Below are 18,365 nucleotides of genomic sequence, written 5' to 3'. Positions count from 1 at the left end.
GATTATCGGTCGCTCAACACGCGTGGTTGGGCGGCACTCTTCACATATATTTATTTTATAATGAGACTTCGAGAGAGAGAGAGAGAGAGAGAGAGAGAGAGAGAGAGAGAGAGAGAGAGAGAGAGAGAGAGAGAGAGAGAGAGAGAGAGAGAGAGAGAGACGCGAGTACTATCTTCGTACACCCCGATTCGCGCGTCATCGCGATTAATTTTTTGGCGGAACTGCGATAACGGCGCCTCGCGATATGAGCGCGATCGCGACGCGCGGCCTACGCGGTGACGCTCGTTACCGATAGCGCGGACAGGTGGCGGCGGGGTCTCGGGGTGGAAAAAAATGTGTCGACGATTCCGGCGGATAAGTCGGTTTGATAAAGAAAATGCAATTTCCCTCTATGCAAGTGCTATTTTTAAAATAGTTTTCATCACAATATCCTTCTTTTATTGGCGATGATGGTGCATCGCGATATGAGCGCGATCGCGACGAGCGGCTTACGCGGGGACGCTCGTTACCGATAGCGCGGTCAGGTGGCGGCGGAGGTCTCGGGGTGGAAAAATGCGTCGACGATTCCGGCGGATGAGTCGGTTTGATAAAAAAAAATGCATTTTTCCTCTATGCAAATACTATTTTTAAAATTGTTTTCATTACACAATATCCTTCTTTGATTGGACATCCTTCTTTGATTGCGCATCCTCGATATATATATAAGAAGGCTAGACTTGGGTATTTTAACTGTTAGGACTGCCTTCATCATAGGCTTATGGTGTAGTCAAACAGTGAAAGTGACAGTGCAAAGATGAAGTTAAAAATTACGTTTCCGTGTGTCAGGGTAAGGATTTTGTGCTATGCATTAATAAAATTTGTGCATTAATTTGTATAATAATTTTTTGCTTTTATTTTTAGTACATAAAAGTTGGTCGGTTGAAGGTTGCAGAGGTACCTCAATCGAGGGTACAAATGCAAATGGAATTTGAATTTACTCCATACGAGCAGATACCTTCGAGAATGAGATAACTCTTTAACGGGTCAACGTTTGAGGTGCCCGTACATATAAGGGTGAGTACATTTAAGTTATATGATTTTGTATGTAATATATTAAATAATTTATTAAATAATTTATTAATTAATCTGTTACAGCCTGATGTCGTACGCAAGGGGGGCCTTCCTCTTCCAGGGCCGTACGGGCACTTCATTCCAGAGGTACGTGATTTGTGTGTGTCTGCGCGTTTTTTTAATAATATATTTTGTTTAATTCTTTACAGCATGATGTGAACGAAAGGAACCTTGATGAAAGGACGGTCGACGAATATATAAATTTCGTTAAATTTGCGGCTGACACGGAGAACCCAGCCGAAATGCATGTACGTCTCGGCATGTCGACGGTAAATTCTTTAAATAATATTTTATTTAAAAAAATATAATTACTATATATATAATAATGATAAGTAATTCATATATAATATACTTTCATAGATTTTCCGATATTTTGATGACGGACCCGCCACGCTCTCGCCAAAGGTATGTGTGTGTGTGTGTGTAATTTAAAAAAATAATTTTTATAAATTGATTTTTTTTAGTGGGTGATAGACGTCCCGGGCACGGGGCAATTACACATCGACCCGATACACCATACAGAGATGCAGTTACCCGGGGAGATCCCTGGTCTTTTGCCCGCCGGAGGTTAGTATATTCATTATTAATAGCATATATATATAATTTTTAAAAAGTATATACAATGTTTTAATAATTTATTTTTTTTCAGAACGTCATTTCAACCGACGTGAAAGTGGAGGGCTACATCAATAAAGTTTCACAATGGTGGCACAAGAGGAGAGGCGGTGGCGGCGAGAAGACGTCGACCATTTATGGTACGACACGCCAGAGGGTCGAGACATCACGGCCATATACAATATAATATTGAAGACGTGTTCGACCTAACACGTCTTTTCGGGCTCCAGCCCTATGAGAAGCCCTATGAGGAGCCTCAACCTGAAGATTGGAGTTTGTTACGTGGTTAACTATTTTGGAGGTCTGGGAAATGGAATAAAGCTTGTCTTTTTATATTGCGCACACGAACGTTGCTTTATTGCAAACGGCGATATACCGACATGTTGTCTTGCCGGGACTCGTGGGACAAGTGCGTGTTACCGCGCCCTCCAATAGGGAATAGTGTACATAAGTGTATAATGTGCAAGTGCACTTCAACTCAACTTAACTAACTAGAAAAGTGTACATAAATGTGCAAGTGCACTTCAACTCAACTTAACTAACTAGAATATAAGAGCGCGAGATACAAAACTAATAAATGAAATGATATAGAAAAATTAGAAATAAAACTTATATTCGTAACAGAGTTAAATACTTTTAAAAAATATTTTTTTATAAAATAAATATACAAAATACATTAACAAAAGTGTCAATTTTCCTATCCTATCCTATCTCCTTGCGCTGTCTCCCACTCGCGTCCTCTCTTGCTCGCGTCCCTTCGCGACCACCAGTTAAATATTTTTAATACATTTTGCAATGCGCAATTCTTAACATGTTTTCCACATCGCATAGTATTAGTAACATCTAAATGATTTAAAGATTCGACATCTTCGTAATCCACATCCAAAGTCTCGATGGTTAGGTTTTCTCTCGCATAATTCCCGAGCAGATCCACCAGCCATTCTCGTTTCTGGCATCCCTTGACGTACACGAGAGTCGGCATCTCGTCGTCGTCCACTTCCTCACCGAGCACGGCCGATGTAATTAAACGTTTCACCAAAGGGGAAAGCCTTTCGGAGCGGACGGATGGTCGGGAATTAAGTGGAGAGGAAAAGAAGTTTTTGGAAAGGACTGAGGCAAGGAGAATGGAGCAGTGCATCGGAACCGAGGGAAGAGGCGCAGAGGAGGCGGAGAAAATGGAGGAAGCCCCGAGAGGGAAGTGGATGGAGAAAGATTCTGGAATTTCGGAGAGAAGCGTTGAAGGTTAGGATGCGGAGAAGGAAGGAAGAGGGGGAAGGGACGTCGGAGGTGAGGCGCAGAGGAAGAGGAAAATGACGTAGCCATGACAGGAAGGTGGCGCGCGGCACGTTTAGTCGGAGGGATAATGTGGAAGCAGCGAGGCGATGGTGGGCTCCGGCTAGGGCTGAGACGGCGCGGGGTGCCGGCCCCTCCAAAAAAGTGGGTTGGCATCACTGCCGGGCGTCGAGGTGCAGCACATGGGGCTCGCGATGCCTGCGCGCACGGCGACGAATGAGAGATTGACTGTCGCGGCGGCGAATGGAGGATTGCTAGGGAGATCGATAAGGCGGGTGCGCAATCGATCGAAGATGGTGGGTCGATCGAAGAAGAGGAAAGCTCGGCGATAGCACGTGGACCGAAATTGAGGTGGAAAGCGAAGACGGAGAGAAGGTGAAAGCAGCGAGCAAAAGGCAGAGAGAAACAGAAAAGTAGAAGAAGGGAAGGGAAGAAATAGGTGGAGGTAAAGGAAGTAGAAAAGTAAGTAAAGGAGAAGGAAGTGAGAGACAGGCGGGAGGGAAGGCAGGTGTCATACACGTTTCGGGGTTAAGGAAGAAAGAGAGAAAGAGAGAGGGTAGGATCTAAAAAATTTACTCTTGTAGGAGGAAAAGGAAGGAAAAAGTGGCGGAAAAGCGGACTGAGGCAGGATTGGAGAACAGAGGAAGGTGATAGGAAGAGCGGCGGGAGTACACACGAACGTAGGGAGGACCATAGATTGGAGAAGCGGAGAAGGCAAGAAATATAGCCGAGTGACAAGGGGGGGTCAGGATGACGAGAGAAAGACAGAGGAGGGAAGAGGATGGCTGGGAAAAGGAAATTATGAAGAAACTGAGGGAAATGCGACAGGAAATCTTGAAAGAAATAAAGCGGGAAGGAGAAGAACTCAGGCAGAAAATGAGGGAGATAAAGAGGCAGCTGGAAAGGGGGGAGAAAAGGCAGGATGTAGGGAGTCAAAGTAAGGAAAGCGGAGGACGAGGAGAGGCGGAGAAGAGGAGAGTGGATGAGAGCGATGGAGAGACAGATGTGGAGGAGAAGCAGAGGGATGAGAAGAAAGAAAGGGAAGAGGAAAGCAGCAAAGGAATGACAGTGGATGGAAGGACCGAAACATGAAGGAGAGAAACGCGCAGAAAGAGGATGGGATTATAAAGGATGGAGTAAAAGTTGGTGGGAGGAGGTGACAAGCGAGGAGAAGGGGAGAAGCGAAAAATCAAGGAGATCTAGTGAAGAGGAGGAAAAAACGGAGCGGGGGCGAGGAGACGAATGGTCGGAGAGAGTGAAGGGAAACGAAAGAACGGAAAGAGTGAAAGGAGAGACTGAGAGTGAGGTAGAGAGAAGAACTGGCTGAGGGGAAGAAGAGGACAGAAGGAGGATAGGAAGAGGAAGCACAGATGGAGAAGAAGGAAGAGAAGAGGATAGAGAAGAAGAGTGGAAGTAGAAGAGGCACGGAAGAGGGAGAAGAAAAACGCACGGGAGATGGTGAAGAGAAGGGAAGAGAAAATGAGAATCGAGAGAGAAAGAAGCTGAAAGAGAGAGAGCGCATAGAGAGGATAGAGCCGAAAGAGAGAGAGCAGCGAAGAGAAAGAGATCACTGGTATGGAGCGGATTAGAGGGAGCAGGACTAAGTAGAAAAGAAAGAATTTATGGAAATTATAGCAGAGATGGCGTTGGATAGAAAGGCGGGGATTAAAGGTGTGGTGGAGATAAAAGGAGAAGGAAAGAAGGAATTGCTGATAGTGGAAATAGGAGGAGGAAGAAGATAAAAAGGAGCTTTTTAGTAAACGGTGGGAAATGAAGAAGAGATGGGGGTAACCGTAGACGAGGAACTGACTAGAGAGGAAAGACACGTGAGATGGAGGATAGAAGAAAAGGCAAGAAGGGAAAGAAGACTAGGAAACTCAGCGGTAGCCACAAGTAGCCGACTGTGGATCAATGGAAGAGAGATATACTGGAATGAAGACAGGAAGGAATGGAGGAAAATGTGAGGAGAGTACAAGGGAAAAGGAAGAGGAAGAGCAGTTTGCAAGAGAGGGAGGAAAGAGGGAGAAAGAGCTTAAGTTTGTAAGTGTCTTTTCTCTTTTGTTAACTGTAATGATTGTTGTAGAAGGGGCGCGGAGTCTGGAAGGGAGGAGCGACAGGAGACAGAGGAGACAAGACAGAAGGAAGATGAGAGGAAAAACTTTCAAAGGAAAACAGATGGAAGGAAATGGAGGGAAGAGCTACAGGAGTTAGAAGGAGCAGAAGGAAGGAAATTAAGGAAGAGGACAGGAGGGCGAATAAGGGAAAGGGAGGGCGGGTTAATTAATCATGTGAGGTCGCATAATGGCCAGGTTATACTTTTAAACCATGTATCCCGAGAAGGGAATCATTATCATTAAATAACAAAAGCAGCTCTAAATATGAGAAGGAAGATAATAAATGGATAGAAACGAAGAAAAATATAGGACAAAAGCAAGATCGAGTCGAGGAGGAAAAGGAACAAAGGAGGAGAGAGATGTTGGCAAAGTAGCGTGGCGTGGTAAAGGAAGAGAGAAGAATGTAAAAACATACCGGTAGCGAGAAAAGAAAGAAAAAAGATCGGAATAATGCGTTGTACAATAAATGTCTTTATTTCGTTTGCCCTGTATGTGGGTTGCAGGTAGGGAAGAGAGGAAGGAAAGCCAAAAAAGGAGGAGCCAGACAGATGAGACGGAAGCAGGAGGGACGGATGAGAGGAAGTTATGAGGAATATTCAGAGGAACCGACAAAGATGGAAGGGAGCCAGAAGGAAGGAAAGGAAGGAAGGCTGAAAGGAAGGCCGGGGGAGTATTGAGGGAAAGGCAGGGTGGGTACTAGCATGTGAGGTCGCCCAATGGCCAAGAGTTGAAGGGGAAATATTTGTAAAGGTTTATTTAAGGGTACGTTCCTTAAAAACGCCTTGTAAAGCCGCGAGGCATACAATAAACTGATTGATTGATTGATTGATTGATTGATTGAGTAATATAAGTAATATAAGTAATATAAGTAATATAAAGTAGTAAATATTAAATAAATATTAAATAAATATTAAATAAATATTAAATAAATATTAAATAAATATTAAATAAATATTAAATAAATATTAAATAAATATTAAATAAATATTAAATAAATATTAAATAAATATTAAATAAATATTAAATAAATATTAAATAAATATTAAATAAATATTAAATATTAAATAAATATTAAATAAATATTAAATAAAGATAAATGCGTGTAAATAATAACAAGATCCGACGCTCCCGCCGCCGATATCGCGCTTCCGCTCGACGCTCCCGACTCCACTCAGTTTCGCGCTCGGCGTTATCGCTTGTTTGCTCACTCGCTCTCGCTCGGTTCGAAGGTTGTTTCGATCCTTCTCTACGTATCGTAGATGACGCAATCGCGGTGATTGCGGAGTAAGCGGAGTCGGGGGATCTAGGGAGCGCGGGATCGTATCGAGATAGGTACGGATCTGGAAGGAGGGAAAAGAAAGAGAGTGAACACATATATGAGATATCCGCGTACGAGCGGTAGTTTTTATTTTCGAAAAGTAAAATAAAATATATATACATACGTCGATACGCGTTTACATTTTTGTGTGTATGAATATATATATATATATATATATATATATATATTTGTAAACATGCGTCGTGACATTAGGATTTGAAACAAAACGCGGTAATCTCACAGTCGACGATCTTGTTAGGATCGAAAAATTCGCTCTTCAGTATCGCAGTCTTAGCCGAAGTTCCCGTTTTAATTGCGTTGGCGGCTATCTCCCGATAGCGCGAATACTTCGCGTCGACTTCCTCGGTCACCGCGCTTAGCGCCGAGACGATGCGATCGACGCAAAATTGGAAATCGTACAGCGAGAGCAGGGTGGTGAGCGACATTGCTAGACGAGCCGCGTTGGGTAGCTCCATACGCAAGATCGACAGGTTGTTGATCAATTCGAATCGCAGCGTCAGGTCTCCGATCGATATCGGCGAGGGGGGACGGGTTCCGTCGACGAGGTTGGATCGCAGACACGACAATATGTCGCGTTTGCGCTCGACTAGTCCTTTCCACATATCGAGCGTCAGAGATCTCTGTTATACTTGGTATGGCCGGGATAACTCATTAACAACGCTACACGTAATTGAATACTCGTTATTTATTCGCACGTTCACTGTTCGCTGTCTCGTGTGTTAATGCTGCCTTCCGTTACTATAGCAACGCCATCTCACGCTTACTAGCTCACCTACATTTTAGGGCTTATACATACGTAACATCCTCCCTTTTCTCAGAATAAACGTTTACCTTACCAACTATATTACAGTTGTACCTTAACGTATAAAAGTCTTTGGTAATAAGTAATACAGTTGCACCTTGCTTGAAACCTACTCCATTATATAATCCTTTAGGCAATTTGGTAACTTTCTGTCTCGTACAGGCCTACTTTGCGTTACACTAAGATCAGCACTTGGTTCTGACTTCGTTGCAACAACAGCATCATCCTGCGACTCCGATTCGGTTTTTACTTCGACATTTTGCTCCGATATTATTTCATCATCGTCGGATTCGCTAGGCCCTGTACGATTAAACTTCTTGACATGCGCTACATTTTGTTTAAACATTTTTCCATCTACATTTTTAATCGTTACATTATTACCGGCTCGATCAACTACCTCGTACTTAACGCTTTCATACTCCGGACTTAATTTATCCCGCTTTATCGTTTTTAGTAGAACAGTATCACCTAATTTCAACTCACTTTCTTTTGCGTTGTTTCGCAAATCATATCGCTCTTTACTTTTAAGCTTTTTCCACGCATCCCTATCTCTAATAGCTTCATCTAGATTATTTCTGATACCTTGCAATTCTGGCATTTTAGTTTTTATCTTTCGACCGAACATTAGTTCCGCTGGCGAAACACCTGTCGATGCTTGTGGAGATGAGCGATACATAAGTAGATAGTTTAATATCTCTTGTTTCCAGTCTTTTCGTTCGAGCTGTGCAATCTTTATGCGTTTAAAAAGCCTGCGATTTTGTCTTTCGACTTCCCCATTCGCTTGGGGCCAGTACGGCGCTACATGAATAAGTTTAATACCGCACCTAGACGTGTATTCCCACATTTCTCCGCTCACTAATTGTTTCCCGTTATCAGATATTAACCTGTTTGGATAACCATACCTCGCGAATATATGTTTCAATCTATTAATAATTGCTGCCGACGTAATTGATTGCATTATCCCTATTTCGTAGAACTTACTGTAATAATTAATAATCACGAATATAAAATCTCCGGAAGGCAAAGGCCCAAGGAGATCCATCGCTAAACACTCCCACGAACGGCAGCGCGTTTGGTTTCAACGGTGAGATATTGGCTGTCTTTTGCACTATTTAGCAGCTCTCGCACGTTTTTACAAAGTTTTCCGCGTCTTTATCGATTTCTGCCCACCAAACTTTACTCCTTAGTCTGTCCTTCATCGCCACAATACCAGAATGTCCCTCATGCGCTATTAATAATACTCGCTTCTTTAGCTTTTCGGGTACGACAATTCTCGTTCCCCGTAACACTACAATCAGTCAGTCAATTCAGTGAGAGTGTTTAACGCGTAGCGAGATGCACGCGAATGATAGTAAAGTTTTCGAGAAATGTTAAAGCCGGTAATTAAAACCGTGAGATCGCCTATATTAACACGTAGCGCGAAGAAAGTAAACGTAAACATGACGGACAACGATAACGAGACGCGTGTCCTTGAAAAGGATGACCGTCCGACAGTAGAAATCCTCGAAGACGCGAACCGCGTAAAAAGTGCAGAAAGTGCACATAGTGTAGATAGTGCCCGCGATGCGAGAGGTGCACATGGTGCACATAGTGTAGACATTGCCCATGTTGCGCAGGGTGCACATAGTGCAAACATTCGGGAACACAGAGGTGATGCATGCGCAAGTACGGGAAGTGTAGCTATCGGTGACGCGAGTGCAATCACAGATATCGCGAATAAAATCGCCGAGCTGACCCGCGTTATGACGTCATTCTCGACTGAAATGCATAGTAGAATCACGCAGCAGGAGCGTGTAATAAATTCCTTACGTGTCGGTAATCGCGAAGATAACAACACGGAACGCCGTGCAGAGGCTGAGATTCCGGCCAATCACAACGAAGCATGCGAGCGCGACGTGGCGAACGACCGCACGTCATTGATACCGTTTAAACTACCACGCGGCGGATGGCTTAAGAACCCGTTTAGCGAAATAGAATTCCGAGGTGATAATGATTCGCAGAATCCGATAATATTTTTGCGTAAATTTGAAAAAATTGCATGTGATGAGAATGTGTCCGAGAACGACCAATTGTGTTTTTTTCTGCGTGCCATAAAAGGCGCGGCAGCTGATTGGTTCGAGCTGAAAGAGCCGATTGATATTGGCGATGCTAAATTTATGTTTCGTGAGATGTACTGGGGGGTACAGGCGCAAGCGAAATTCCGTCGGTCGCTACATCACAACCGATACCGCGCGAATGCCGGAAGCATGTCGAAGTACGCGATTACGATGGTGACGCGCGCGAAAACCCCCGATCCGCCAATGACGGATGCGGAATTAATTTTCACGCTAAAGGAGCACTTCGACGACGAAACGCGGCGCGAGTTACGGCCTTCGATTGTCAAAACCATCGAGCAACTCGTGGAGATGCTCGAGACGATCGATTACGAGCGAGCGTGTCGGCGGACGAATCGCGAGGATGCGAACCGTTCATTGCGCGGCGAAAGACGTGGAGGAGATGCATCGACCAATCAGAGAAGATTTTAACCGCGAGATAACGCGACGATGGTAAAGAACGCAGTAGCCAATCAGAAGAGTTTCTATCCGCGAGAGAACGCGCTAGCTTACGATAAAGGTTTCGGCAAATACGATTCGAGGGGAGATAGCGCTAGACCAATCAGATCGCAGCTAGCGATTACGAGCGGTGATTCGAGTAGACTGAACGATACGCGACAACAGAACGTGAATTTCGCGAAATCGCGTTATAACCAACCACGTTACAATGCATCGTCACTCAATTATAATGATACGCGCAAAATTAAGACCGAATCGAATGTTCACGATTCTTGGCGGCGCGAGGCAGGGAGACCGTTGCTGGTGTCAAACGCCGCAGATCATTCTCGAAAGTCTTTGTGTACCTGACTTGCCATTTAGTTATTAGCTGATCGGTATTATTCTGTCTTGAGACACTGCGTGTACGTTCGACATAAACACCTCGCGCTCTCCCTCTCTCGACTCCTCCCGACTCGACCGACGATCTCGCCGACAGTATCGAGTCAGTCGAGACTTGCCGATCGGGACTTGCCGCTCGTGCGTATAACGCTGCCGACCTTCTCCGGCGAGTTGGTTGAGTGGGAAAAATTTCGCGACTTATTCGAATCCTTAGTCGGTGCGAAAGCGTCACTTTCCGACGCACAGAAACTATATTACTTAAAATCGAGCGTTACGGGCGATGCGGCGCTGATATTGAACCGCGTTCCTCTGGCCGGTGCGAATTTCGAGGCGGCGTGGGGACTGCTTACGAACGAGTATGACAGTCCGCGGAATCTCGTGGAAGCGCATATCGCGGCGTTTGCCGAATTCCTGGTAATGAAGAACGAAACGGCGACGGAACTTAAGCGCCTGCGCGACATCGTGTCCTCCTCCGTCGCTACTATGGAGGCATTGAAAAGACCGATTCACGCGACGGAAGATTTACTTATATACACGATTGTGCAAAAATTTAGTAAACAAACGCGGCGCGAGTGGAACTTGAAATTGGGCGCTAGCTCGAAATGTCCCTCCTTTCGAGAGCTCTACGAGTTTATGACTCAGCGGATCCGAGGCTTAACCGACGTATCGGCAAGCGCCGAGACTACCGGCTCAAACGCTTCAAACTCGGGAAGGAGCTCCGGAAATCGATCTGGAAGGGCTCGCGCGTCCGTAAATAACGCGAGTGGTTCGAATCCGTCGGAAAATCAATGCCCTCACTGCGCCGGGAATCACGCGCTCTCAAGGTGCGAATTATTTGAAAGACTTTCGATCGATCAACGAGTTCAATTCGTCAAACGTAATAAATTCTGCTTCCTTTGTTTGCGGCCCGGTCATGTAACGCCGCGCTGTAAAAGTCGATCTCGGTGCGAGAAATGTCAACGATCGCATAGCACGCTGCTTCACCGGGCGCCGGCCACGACCGCCGGCGTCGCGACGCCGACCGATTCCGCGACCAACGCCCCGCCGGTGAGCGCTCCGACGGGCTCCGCTGCGGTCTTGAACACAATGCCGAACCCCAGCTGTTCTCCGACAGTACTACTCGCGACCGCCCGAGTGTGCGTCCGCACCGCGGAAAATCGCGTCACTTATTTGCGCGCGTTGTTGGACCAAGGCTCCAATTATAGCTTTCTCTCCGAATCACTTTGTCAAATCCTTCGTACCAAGCGTCACCGAGCGAACATAAGAATTAATTGTTTTTGCGACAAGTGCAGCGGATACGCGAAATCGTACGTGTCGTTGACTGTCGAGCCGTGCCACGGCCGAGGGCCCCGGCTTCCGCTGACCGGTTACGTTACAAATTGACATCATATACCGGATCGCGCATGCGCCCATTAGACTCGTGGTCGCATTTACAGGATTTAGATTTAGCTGATCCGGACCCGTCCGATCCTTCCCCGATCCACTTGTTAATCGGCGCGGATCTCTATGGAGCGATTCTACGGAACGATCTCCGACAGGGACCGCTCGGAACTCCGACCGCGCAACGTACAATTTTTGGCTGGATCGTCTACGGTCCGACGGGTGCGCGGAGCACACACGGGGCCGCGCCGGTCTTGAACTGCATCGCGACCGACGATACCGACCGATTACTTGAACGATTCTGGGAAACCGAGGAAATTCGTGCACGCCCAGCGCTCTCGGAAGCAGACGAAAAGTGTGAGAGACACTTTCGCGAGACTCATTCGCGCGACTCCGAAGGTCGGTACGTCGTTCGGCTTCCGTTCAAGGACGGACCGCCGATTGATATCGGTGAATCCTTCAAAAGCGCGTCTCTCTTGTACCGGAAACTCGAAAGTCGACTACGCGCTAAACCGGAGCTCACTAGGGAATACCATGCGTTCTTGCGAGAATACGAGGCTCTCGGCCACATGGAGCTCGTGCGCGACGCGCCACATGCGCCCGGTCAGCGCGTATATCTACCGCATCACCCAGTCGTGCGGGAGTCCAGCTCCACCACGAAAATACGCGTCGTTTTCAACGCTTCGCATAAAACTTCCAACGGAACTACACTAAATAACCACCTATTCGTCGGTCCCAGACTCCAGCGGGAACTTAGAGACGTTTTAATTCGCTGGCGCCGATTTCGGTTCGTTTACTGCGCGGACGTCGAGAAAATGTTTCGGCAGATTCGGGTGGAGCGGACGGACTGCAACTACCAATTTATTCTCTGGAGACCGCACGAACATGCTCCCATTCAGTCCTACCGATTGCTTACGGTCACATACGGCAGCGCGTGTGCGCCCTTTTTAGCGATGCGTTGTCTCGAGCAATTGTGCGAGGACGAAGGAATCTCCTTCCCGGAGGCAGTGGCGATCCTAGAGGAGTTACGCTATGTCGACGAAACGTTTTTCGGCGCGGACCATCTGGGCCAGCTGCGTAAGCTGCGTGATCAACTCAACGGTCTTATGGCGCGCGGCGGTTTCCATCTGCGTAAGTGGGCCGCAAACTCTGCGGAGCTACTCTCCGACATTTCCTCCGATGCGAACGAGAAGGCGCTTGATCGCCCGTTCGACGAGGGTGACGAGTTGAAGGTTCTCGGAATTACGTGGCAGCCTCATAGCGATATCTTCCGCTACAAGGTCACGGCGACAGACTCATCTGCGCGAACTAAACGAGCCGTTCTGTCCCATATCGCGAGACTGTACGACCCGCTCGATTGGGTGACTCCGGTAATTATAGTCGCCAAGATCTTTATGCAGGAATTATGGATAAAAAGATTCGAATGGGATGCGGAACTCCCCGACGACTTGCTGCGACGGTGGAACGCGTATCGCGACGGTCTCGCGCGGCTCGCGGAAGTGCGCATTCCCCGATGGCTCTCCATGTCCGAGGGAACTAAAACTGAAATCCACGGTTTCGCCGACGCATCGAGTCGAGCGTACGCCGCGGTGATATACCTGTGAGTTGTACAACCGACCGGCGAAACCCAAGTCACATTACTCGCCGCGAAATCAAAGGTCGCGCCGGTAAAAACCGTCAGTATACCGCGTCTAGAGCTGAACGCGGTCGTGCTGTTAGCTCGGTTGTTCGAATGGGCACAACAAGCTCTCGCCTTGCTGGGCGTCCCGACCTTCGGGTGGACGGACGCCGCCGTGGTCCTGGCGTGGCTCCGGGAGCACCCATCCCGGTGGAACCCGTACGTCGCGAATCGAGTCGCGGACGTGCAGACTCGTGTGCCATCCGTTCGATGGAACAACGTGCCGTCTTGACACAATCCCGCGGATTGCGCGTCGCGAGGTCTGACCGCTTCGGATCTATTAGAACATTCATTATGGTGGTCCGGACTACCATGGCTCCTGCTTCCTTCGACCGAGTGGCCGACCGATCCTACCGGGAGCACCTCGGCGGAGACGAGGAAGGAGATCTCCCTCGAATCAAAATCCAGCGCCGCTTGTCACGCTTTCACGGAAGAGGAATGGGACCTTCCGTCGCGATACTCAAGCTGGAACCGGCTAATTCGCATCACCGCGTATCTTCGTCGTTTCGGCGCGAATCTAAAAGGGCGAACCGCCCGAGAACCGATAAATTTATCGTCGTTAAGCACCGACGAACTACGCGAAGCGCAGATGTATTGGCTGAAAACCGTACAATCAACGCATTATCCGGACGAGATCAAAAATCTATCAGCGGGCACTCCGATTAAAAGATCAAGTCCGTTGAAAGCTCTCAATCCGTTTCTAGACGAACACGCACTAATCCGTCTGGGCGGGCGGCTCGCGAATTCCGCTTTGCCTTACGACGAAAGACATCCCATAATTCTGCCTCGACATCGCGTCAGCGCCCTTCTCATCGATCGCGCCCACAAGAGAACGCTGCACGGCGGCACCCAGCTAACACTACGTACGTTACGCCAACAATATTGGCTCGTCTCCGCGAGAGACGCCATCAAGGCTCAAATTCGAAACTGCGTGACGTGCATTCGGGAGCGAGCCGCCTCTCTTTTCCAGGTGATGGGAAACTTGCCGGAAGCGCGCGTTACCGTGTCCGCGCCGTTTTCTCACACCGGCGTCGATTACGCGGGCCCGATCTCGATCACCCCCATCGCAGGTCGCGGACAACGGGCACGAAAATACTATATTGCCGTGTTCGTATGCATGGCCACGAAAGCCGTTCATTTAGAGTACGCTGAGGATTACTCCACCGCCGGCTTCCTCGCGGCCTTTAAACGATTCGCAAGTCGCCGGGGGCTCCCTTCTCACATGTACAGTGACAACGGGACGAATTTTCTCGACGCCGATCGCGAGCTGAGTCACGCCGTTCGATCCTTGTTGCGAGATGCTGAACTTCACGACTATTTCGCGAGCGAGAACATACAATGGCACTTTAATCCGCCGGCGGCCCCTCACTTTGGAGAATTGTGGGAGGCGGCCGTAAAAGCCTTCAAGCATCACTTTCGTCGAATAGCGAAAAATCATACGCTCGCACAGGCAGAGCTCGGTACGTTGATATGCCAAATAGAAGCATGTCTTAATTCGCGACCGATCGCTGCGCTATCGGACGACCCACAGGACTTCGCGGCGCTCACTCCGGGACATTTCCTAATCGGCCGCCCACTCCTTTCCGTGCCCGAGACGTCCTGTCTCGAGATTAGAGAGAACCGACTTTCTCGCTGGCAGCTTGTCCAAAAGCTGCACGAGCAAATGTGGAAGTCTTGGTCGTCCGATTACCTGCATGCGTTGCAACAGCGACACAAATGGCAAAGAGCCACGGCGCCACTTAAAGTGAACGAGCTCGTTCTCGTTTGCAATAACTGCCTTCCACCGTCAAAGTGGGACTTGAATCGAGGCAGTTCATCCCGGCGCGGACGGGCAAGTACGCGTCGTTACGGTGCGCACCGCAAAAACGACTTTAAAAAGACCGATCTCGCAAATCTGCCGCCTATCTATCTCTCCGGATTCCCGCGACAATCTGACGGCCGCGGCTGAGCCGCTCGACGAACCCTCCAAAGCATGTAAATAAATGTAAATATAGCGAATGTACTTATAGTATCTGTGAATCATGTAACGTTGTATAAAAAAAAAACCTTCCCATATAGCGAGCCGTTTCGCGCGGTAACAGGAAAATCGTTTCCTCGGTTGCGACCGCGCGACGTCCAAGTATGTCATACGCGAGAAGTTATTGTACAGGGTGTATCATGACGATACAGAGCGGTACGGCGGGTTGCCCATTCGAGCAGGCGCGCATGGTCGTTCACAATTGCGTTGACTTCGGTGCATCACCTATAAACACTCGCATATCTTTTTTACAATAAAATGGACTTTGTAGCGCCCGAAGTTGCAATACAATTGTGACGGATTTCCGTAGCAGTAACGTTAAAACAGAAGTTGAGATGACAATACCGGTTATGAAATAAATTTTATTAAGAAAACGAAAGACATCTTCTCTCTTACGAAAAAAACTCGTACCATAGTCCATCATAATCATTATATATTATAATTTTATTACTTAAATTATTTTTTGCACACAATGTTTATGCACAGGACAAAAATCAGCAATTAGTATATGTGTGCAAATTTAAATTATAAGTCGGCTAATAAATTTCATTCAATGTAAGTTTAAATAATGGCAGAAATCACCATTAACAAATCTTACAATATTCATTTTGTTTAATTAAGAAATAATTTATCATTAAATTGATAATCAATTTAATATATCAATACTAATGAGCATTATATAATTCTTTATATAAATGATGCTGCTGCATCTTAAAAATCTTAATCTTAATCTCATAAACAAGAGGTTTATTAGTATAAAATATACATTTTAAATATGATGCTAATAAATAGTTTATATAAGGCAAATTATCATAATATTTAATGAATACTTTTCAGTAATAAATTCCTTGTAGATTTAAATGAGATTTAGTAGCATTATTTACATAAAGATGCTTATTAGCATCAGTATATTGAATTAATTATTAATGTTAATGATGAAATATTAATAATCTGAAATAAATGTTGTTAGACATAAGATCCGCTGATGATCGTTTTTATCGTTATAAATAACGATGGAAACGGTTATCAACGGATCTCGTGCCTAATAACATTTATTTCAGATTATTAATATATATATATATATATATATATTGTCACGTCTTTTTCACTCCCGGAGCGGTCCGGGCCGTGTGACGGATCAAAAGGGGAAGGAGAGAAGGATGATAGGCCTCTCCGGCAGTTCTCTCGCACCTCCGACACTCCACTAACCGAATTTTATTGTTGGGCGCCAGACGCGTGAATTCGCGTCCGCGAAATCGCGAGAAACTAAAGAGAGAGACGCAAGGCGAAATAAGTCGGTGTGCGAGGAATCGGCTAGCTCGACCTAATAACAGGGCGCGCCCTCAGAAAAGATTTCTAATAACGAGACAAAAAATATTCTTGACATGTTTAATCTCATCACAACCTGAAGTAGTATAAAAATAAAACAATATTGAGATTAAATCAATAATTCCTATTCTCTTCTCTCGAATAAAATAAGATTGACTTAATATCTTGAGACAAGAATATATAAATTTAAGCTTATATATTCTTGCGTTTAGACTAATCTTCACGTGACGTTATAACTTATAACGTCGCGTGAAGATTAGTCTAAACGCAAGAATATATAAGCTTAAATTTATACATTCTTGTCTCAAGATATTAAGTCAATCTTATTTTATTCGAGAGAAGAGAATAGGAATTATTGATTTAATCTCAATATTGTTTCATAACGCGCGATGTTAGAGCCATAATATTAGGCGCGATCCGCGCGACGGCCGCGCGCCGCGAAACGCCTGAGATGCATCTAAATATCCATTATTCAGATATTATTCCTGAAATAGGAAACTAAACTCACAAATACTTCGAAATCATAGCAGTCACGCAGATAATAATAGTAGAGTATTAAACTAACAAATAGTATAGAATAAAAACTATGAGGAAGTAATGTGCAAGTTTCTACTTGCACACTTAAAAACTATGAGGAAACAATGTGCAAGTTTCTACTTGCACACTTTTTTATTATTTTAAAACATCATTTTTTGAAGTCTCAATTATTGAGACTTGAGATGTTCTAACTGTCCCTCTTAGAAAGAGATGAATAGTGAGTAAACTAAGGTTTTTTTTTAAAGTTAACCGACGTTTGTAAAATCATAATAGATTTCTTCGTCACCCATGAGGTACTACTGTTAAATGAAATCAGTAACTTATACAGTCATTTATAAAATAAACGCTCGACACTCGGTCAGCTTCGCAAAGTTCAAACATCGATTTCATACCTTCTTAAAAGGGGATTAACATTTAACACTACACTGTGTTTTTTATATAACTAAAAAACTAATCAACCAAATCTTAAAGAATTATATATGGAATAGGGGTAGAAAAAATTGAAAAAAAACTCAAAAAACAATCTTTTCTTTGGTTTCTTCTACCCCAATTTTATATATCATTCTTTTAAATTTGGTTGATTAGAACCAACTTTATACACAATCAAAAGTTCATATACGAATTTACGAAAACAAAGCTTCCTCTATGAGGAAGCAATATATAATTTACCTGTTCTGAGACCTAATCACAAAATCTTTCTCGACGGAGCAAATCTTGGTGGAGCAACATTTGAGTTGTGTGTCTCTTGTAAGGATGCATTCTTAAATCTTTCTTAATAATTCTATGCGCCTTGTTATGGTCCATACCAAGATCATATCCGATACTTCTCGTGCTGGTGTGCGGATTTTCTGTAACTGCTTCTCTCACTTGATTGATAATTTCTTCCGGGCGATGATGATTTCGTGCGCGTGTTGACGTGTGTAACGTGCCATGCTGGATAAGGAGAGTTAATAAGGTATGGAAATACCCGTGTGCCGGGTGCCGCTTTTCAGGAAAGCGCTCAGCGTAAAAAATTGCGGCCTAACCTTCCATTTTTACGACATTCGCCGTAAATTAATAACATATTGGCCAACTCTTCGTTAGTATAACGAGGACGTTCCATCGTTCACCGCGTTTTCAATCCTCGCGTTGCACGCAAGGAAAAGAACGTCGGACCAGATAGTTTTTTGTCCGTCTACGGAAAATGCACTCGTCTGTTTTAAAAACGTCAAATGGTTAACG

The 18,365-nt window shown here is 45.6% G+C and overlaps 2 protein-coding genes across 2 annotated transcripts; both read left to right on the top strand.

Moving 5' to 3' along the window:
- Positions 1-11,606: 11,606 nt before the first annotated feature.
- Positions 11,607-13,187, top strand: LOC139780653 (uncharacterized). The gene has a single exon (XM_071719373.1). It carries the CDS (start codon positions 11,607-11,609, stop codon positions 13,185-13,187), a length of 1,581 nt encoding a protein of 526 aa, XP_071575474.1.
- Positions 13,188-13,850: 663 nt separating this feature from the next.
- On the top strand, positions 13,851-15,209 carry LOC139780652 (uncharacterized). Its single transcript, XM_071719372.1, has one exon. It carries the CDS (start codon positions 13,851-13,853, stop codon positions 15,207-15,209), a length of 1,359 nt encoding a protein of 452 aa, XP_071575473.1.
- The last annotated feature ends 3,156 nt before the right edge of the window (positions 15,210-18,365 follow it).

The sequence above is a fragment of the Temnothorax nylanderi genome, unplaced genomic scaffold (assembly GCF_030848795.1).
Source record: "Temnothorax nylanderi isolate EJ_2023f unplaced genomic scaffold, tnyl_v1.0 TNYL_tig0290_pilon, whole genome shotgun sequence".
Lineage (NCBI taxonomy): Eukaryota > Metazoa > Arthropoda > Insecta > Hymenoptera > Formicidae > Temnothorax > Temnothorax nylanderi.
The sequence above is the reverse complement of the archived record's forward strand: the minus strand, read 5'-3'. Positions and strand labels throughout refer to the sequence as shown.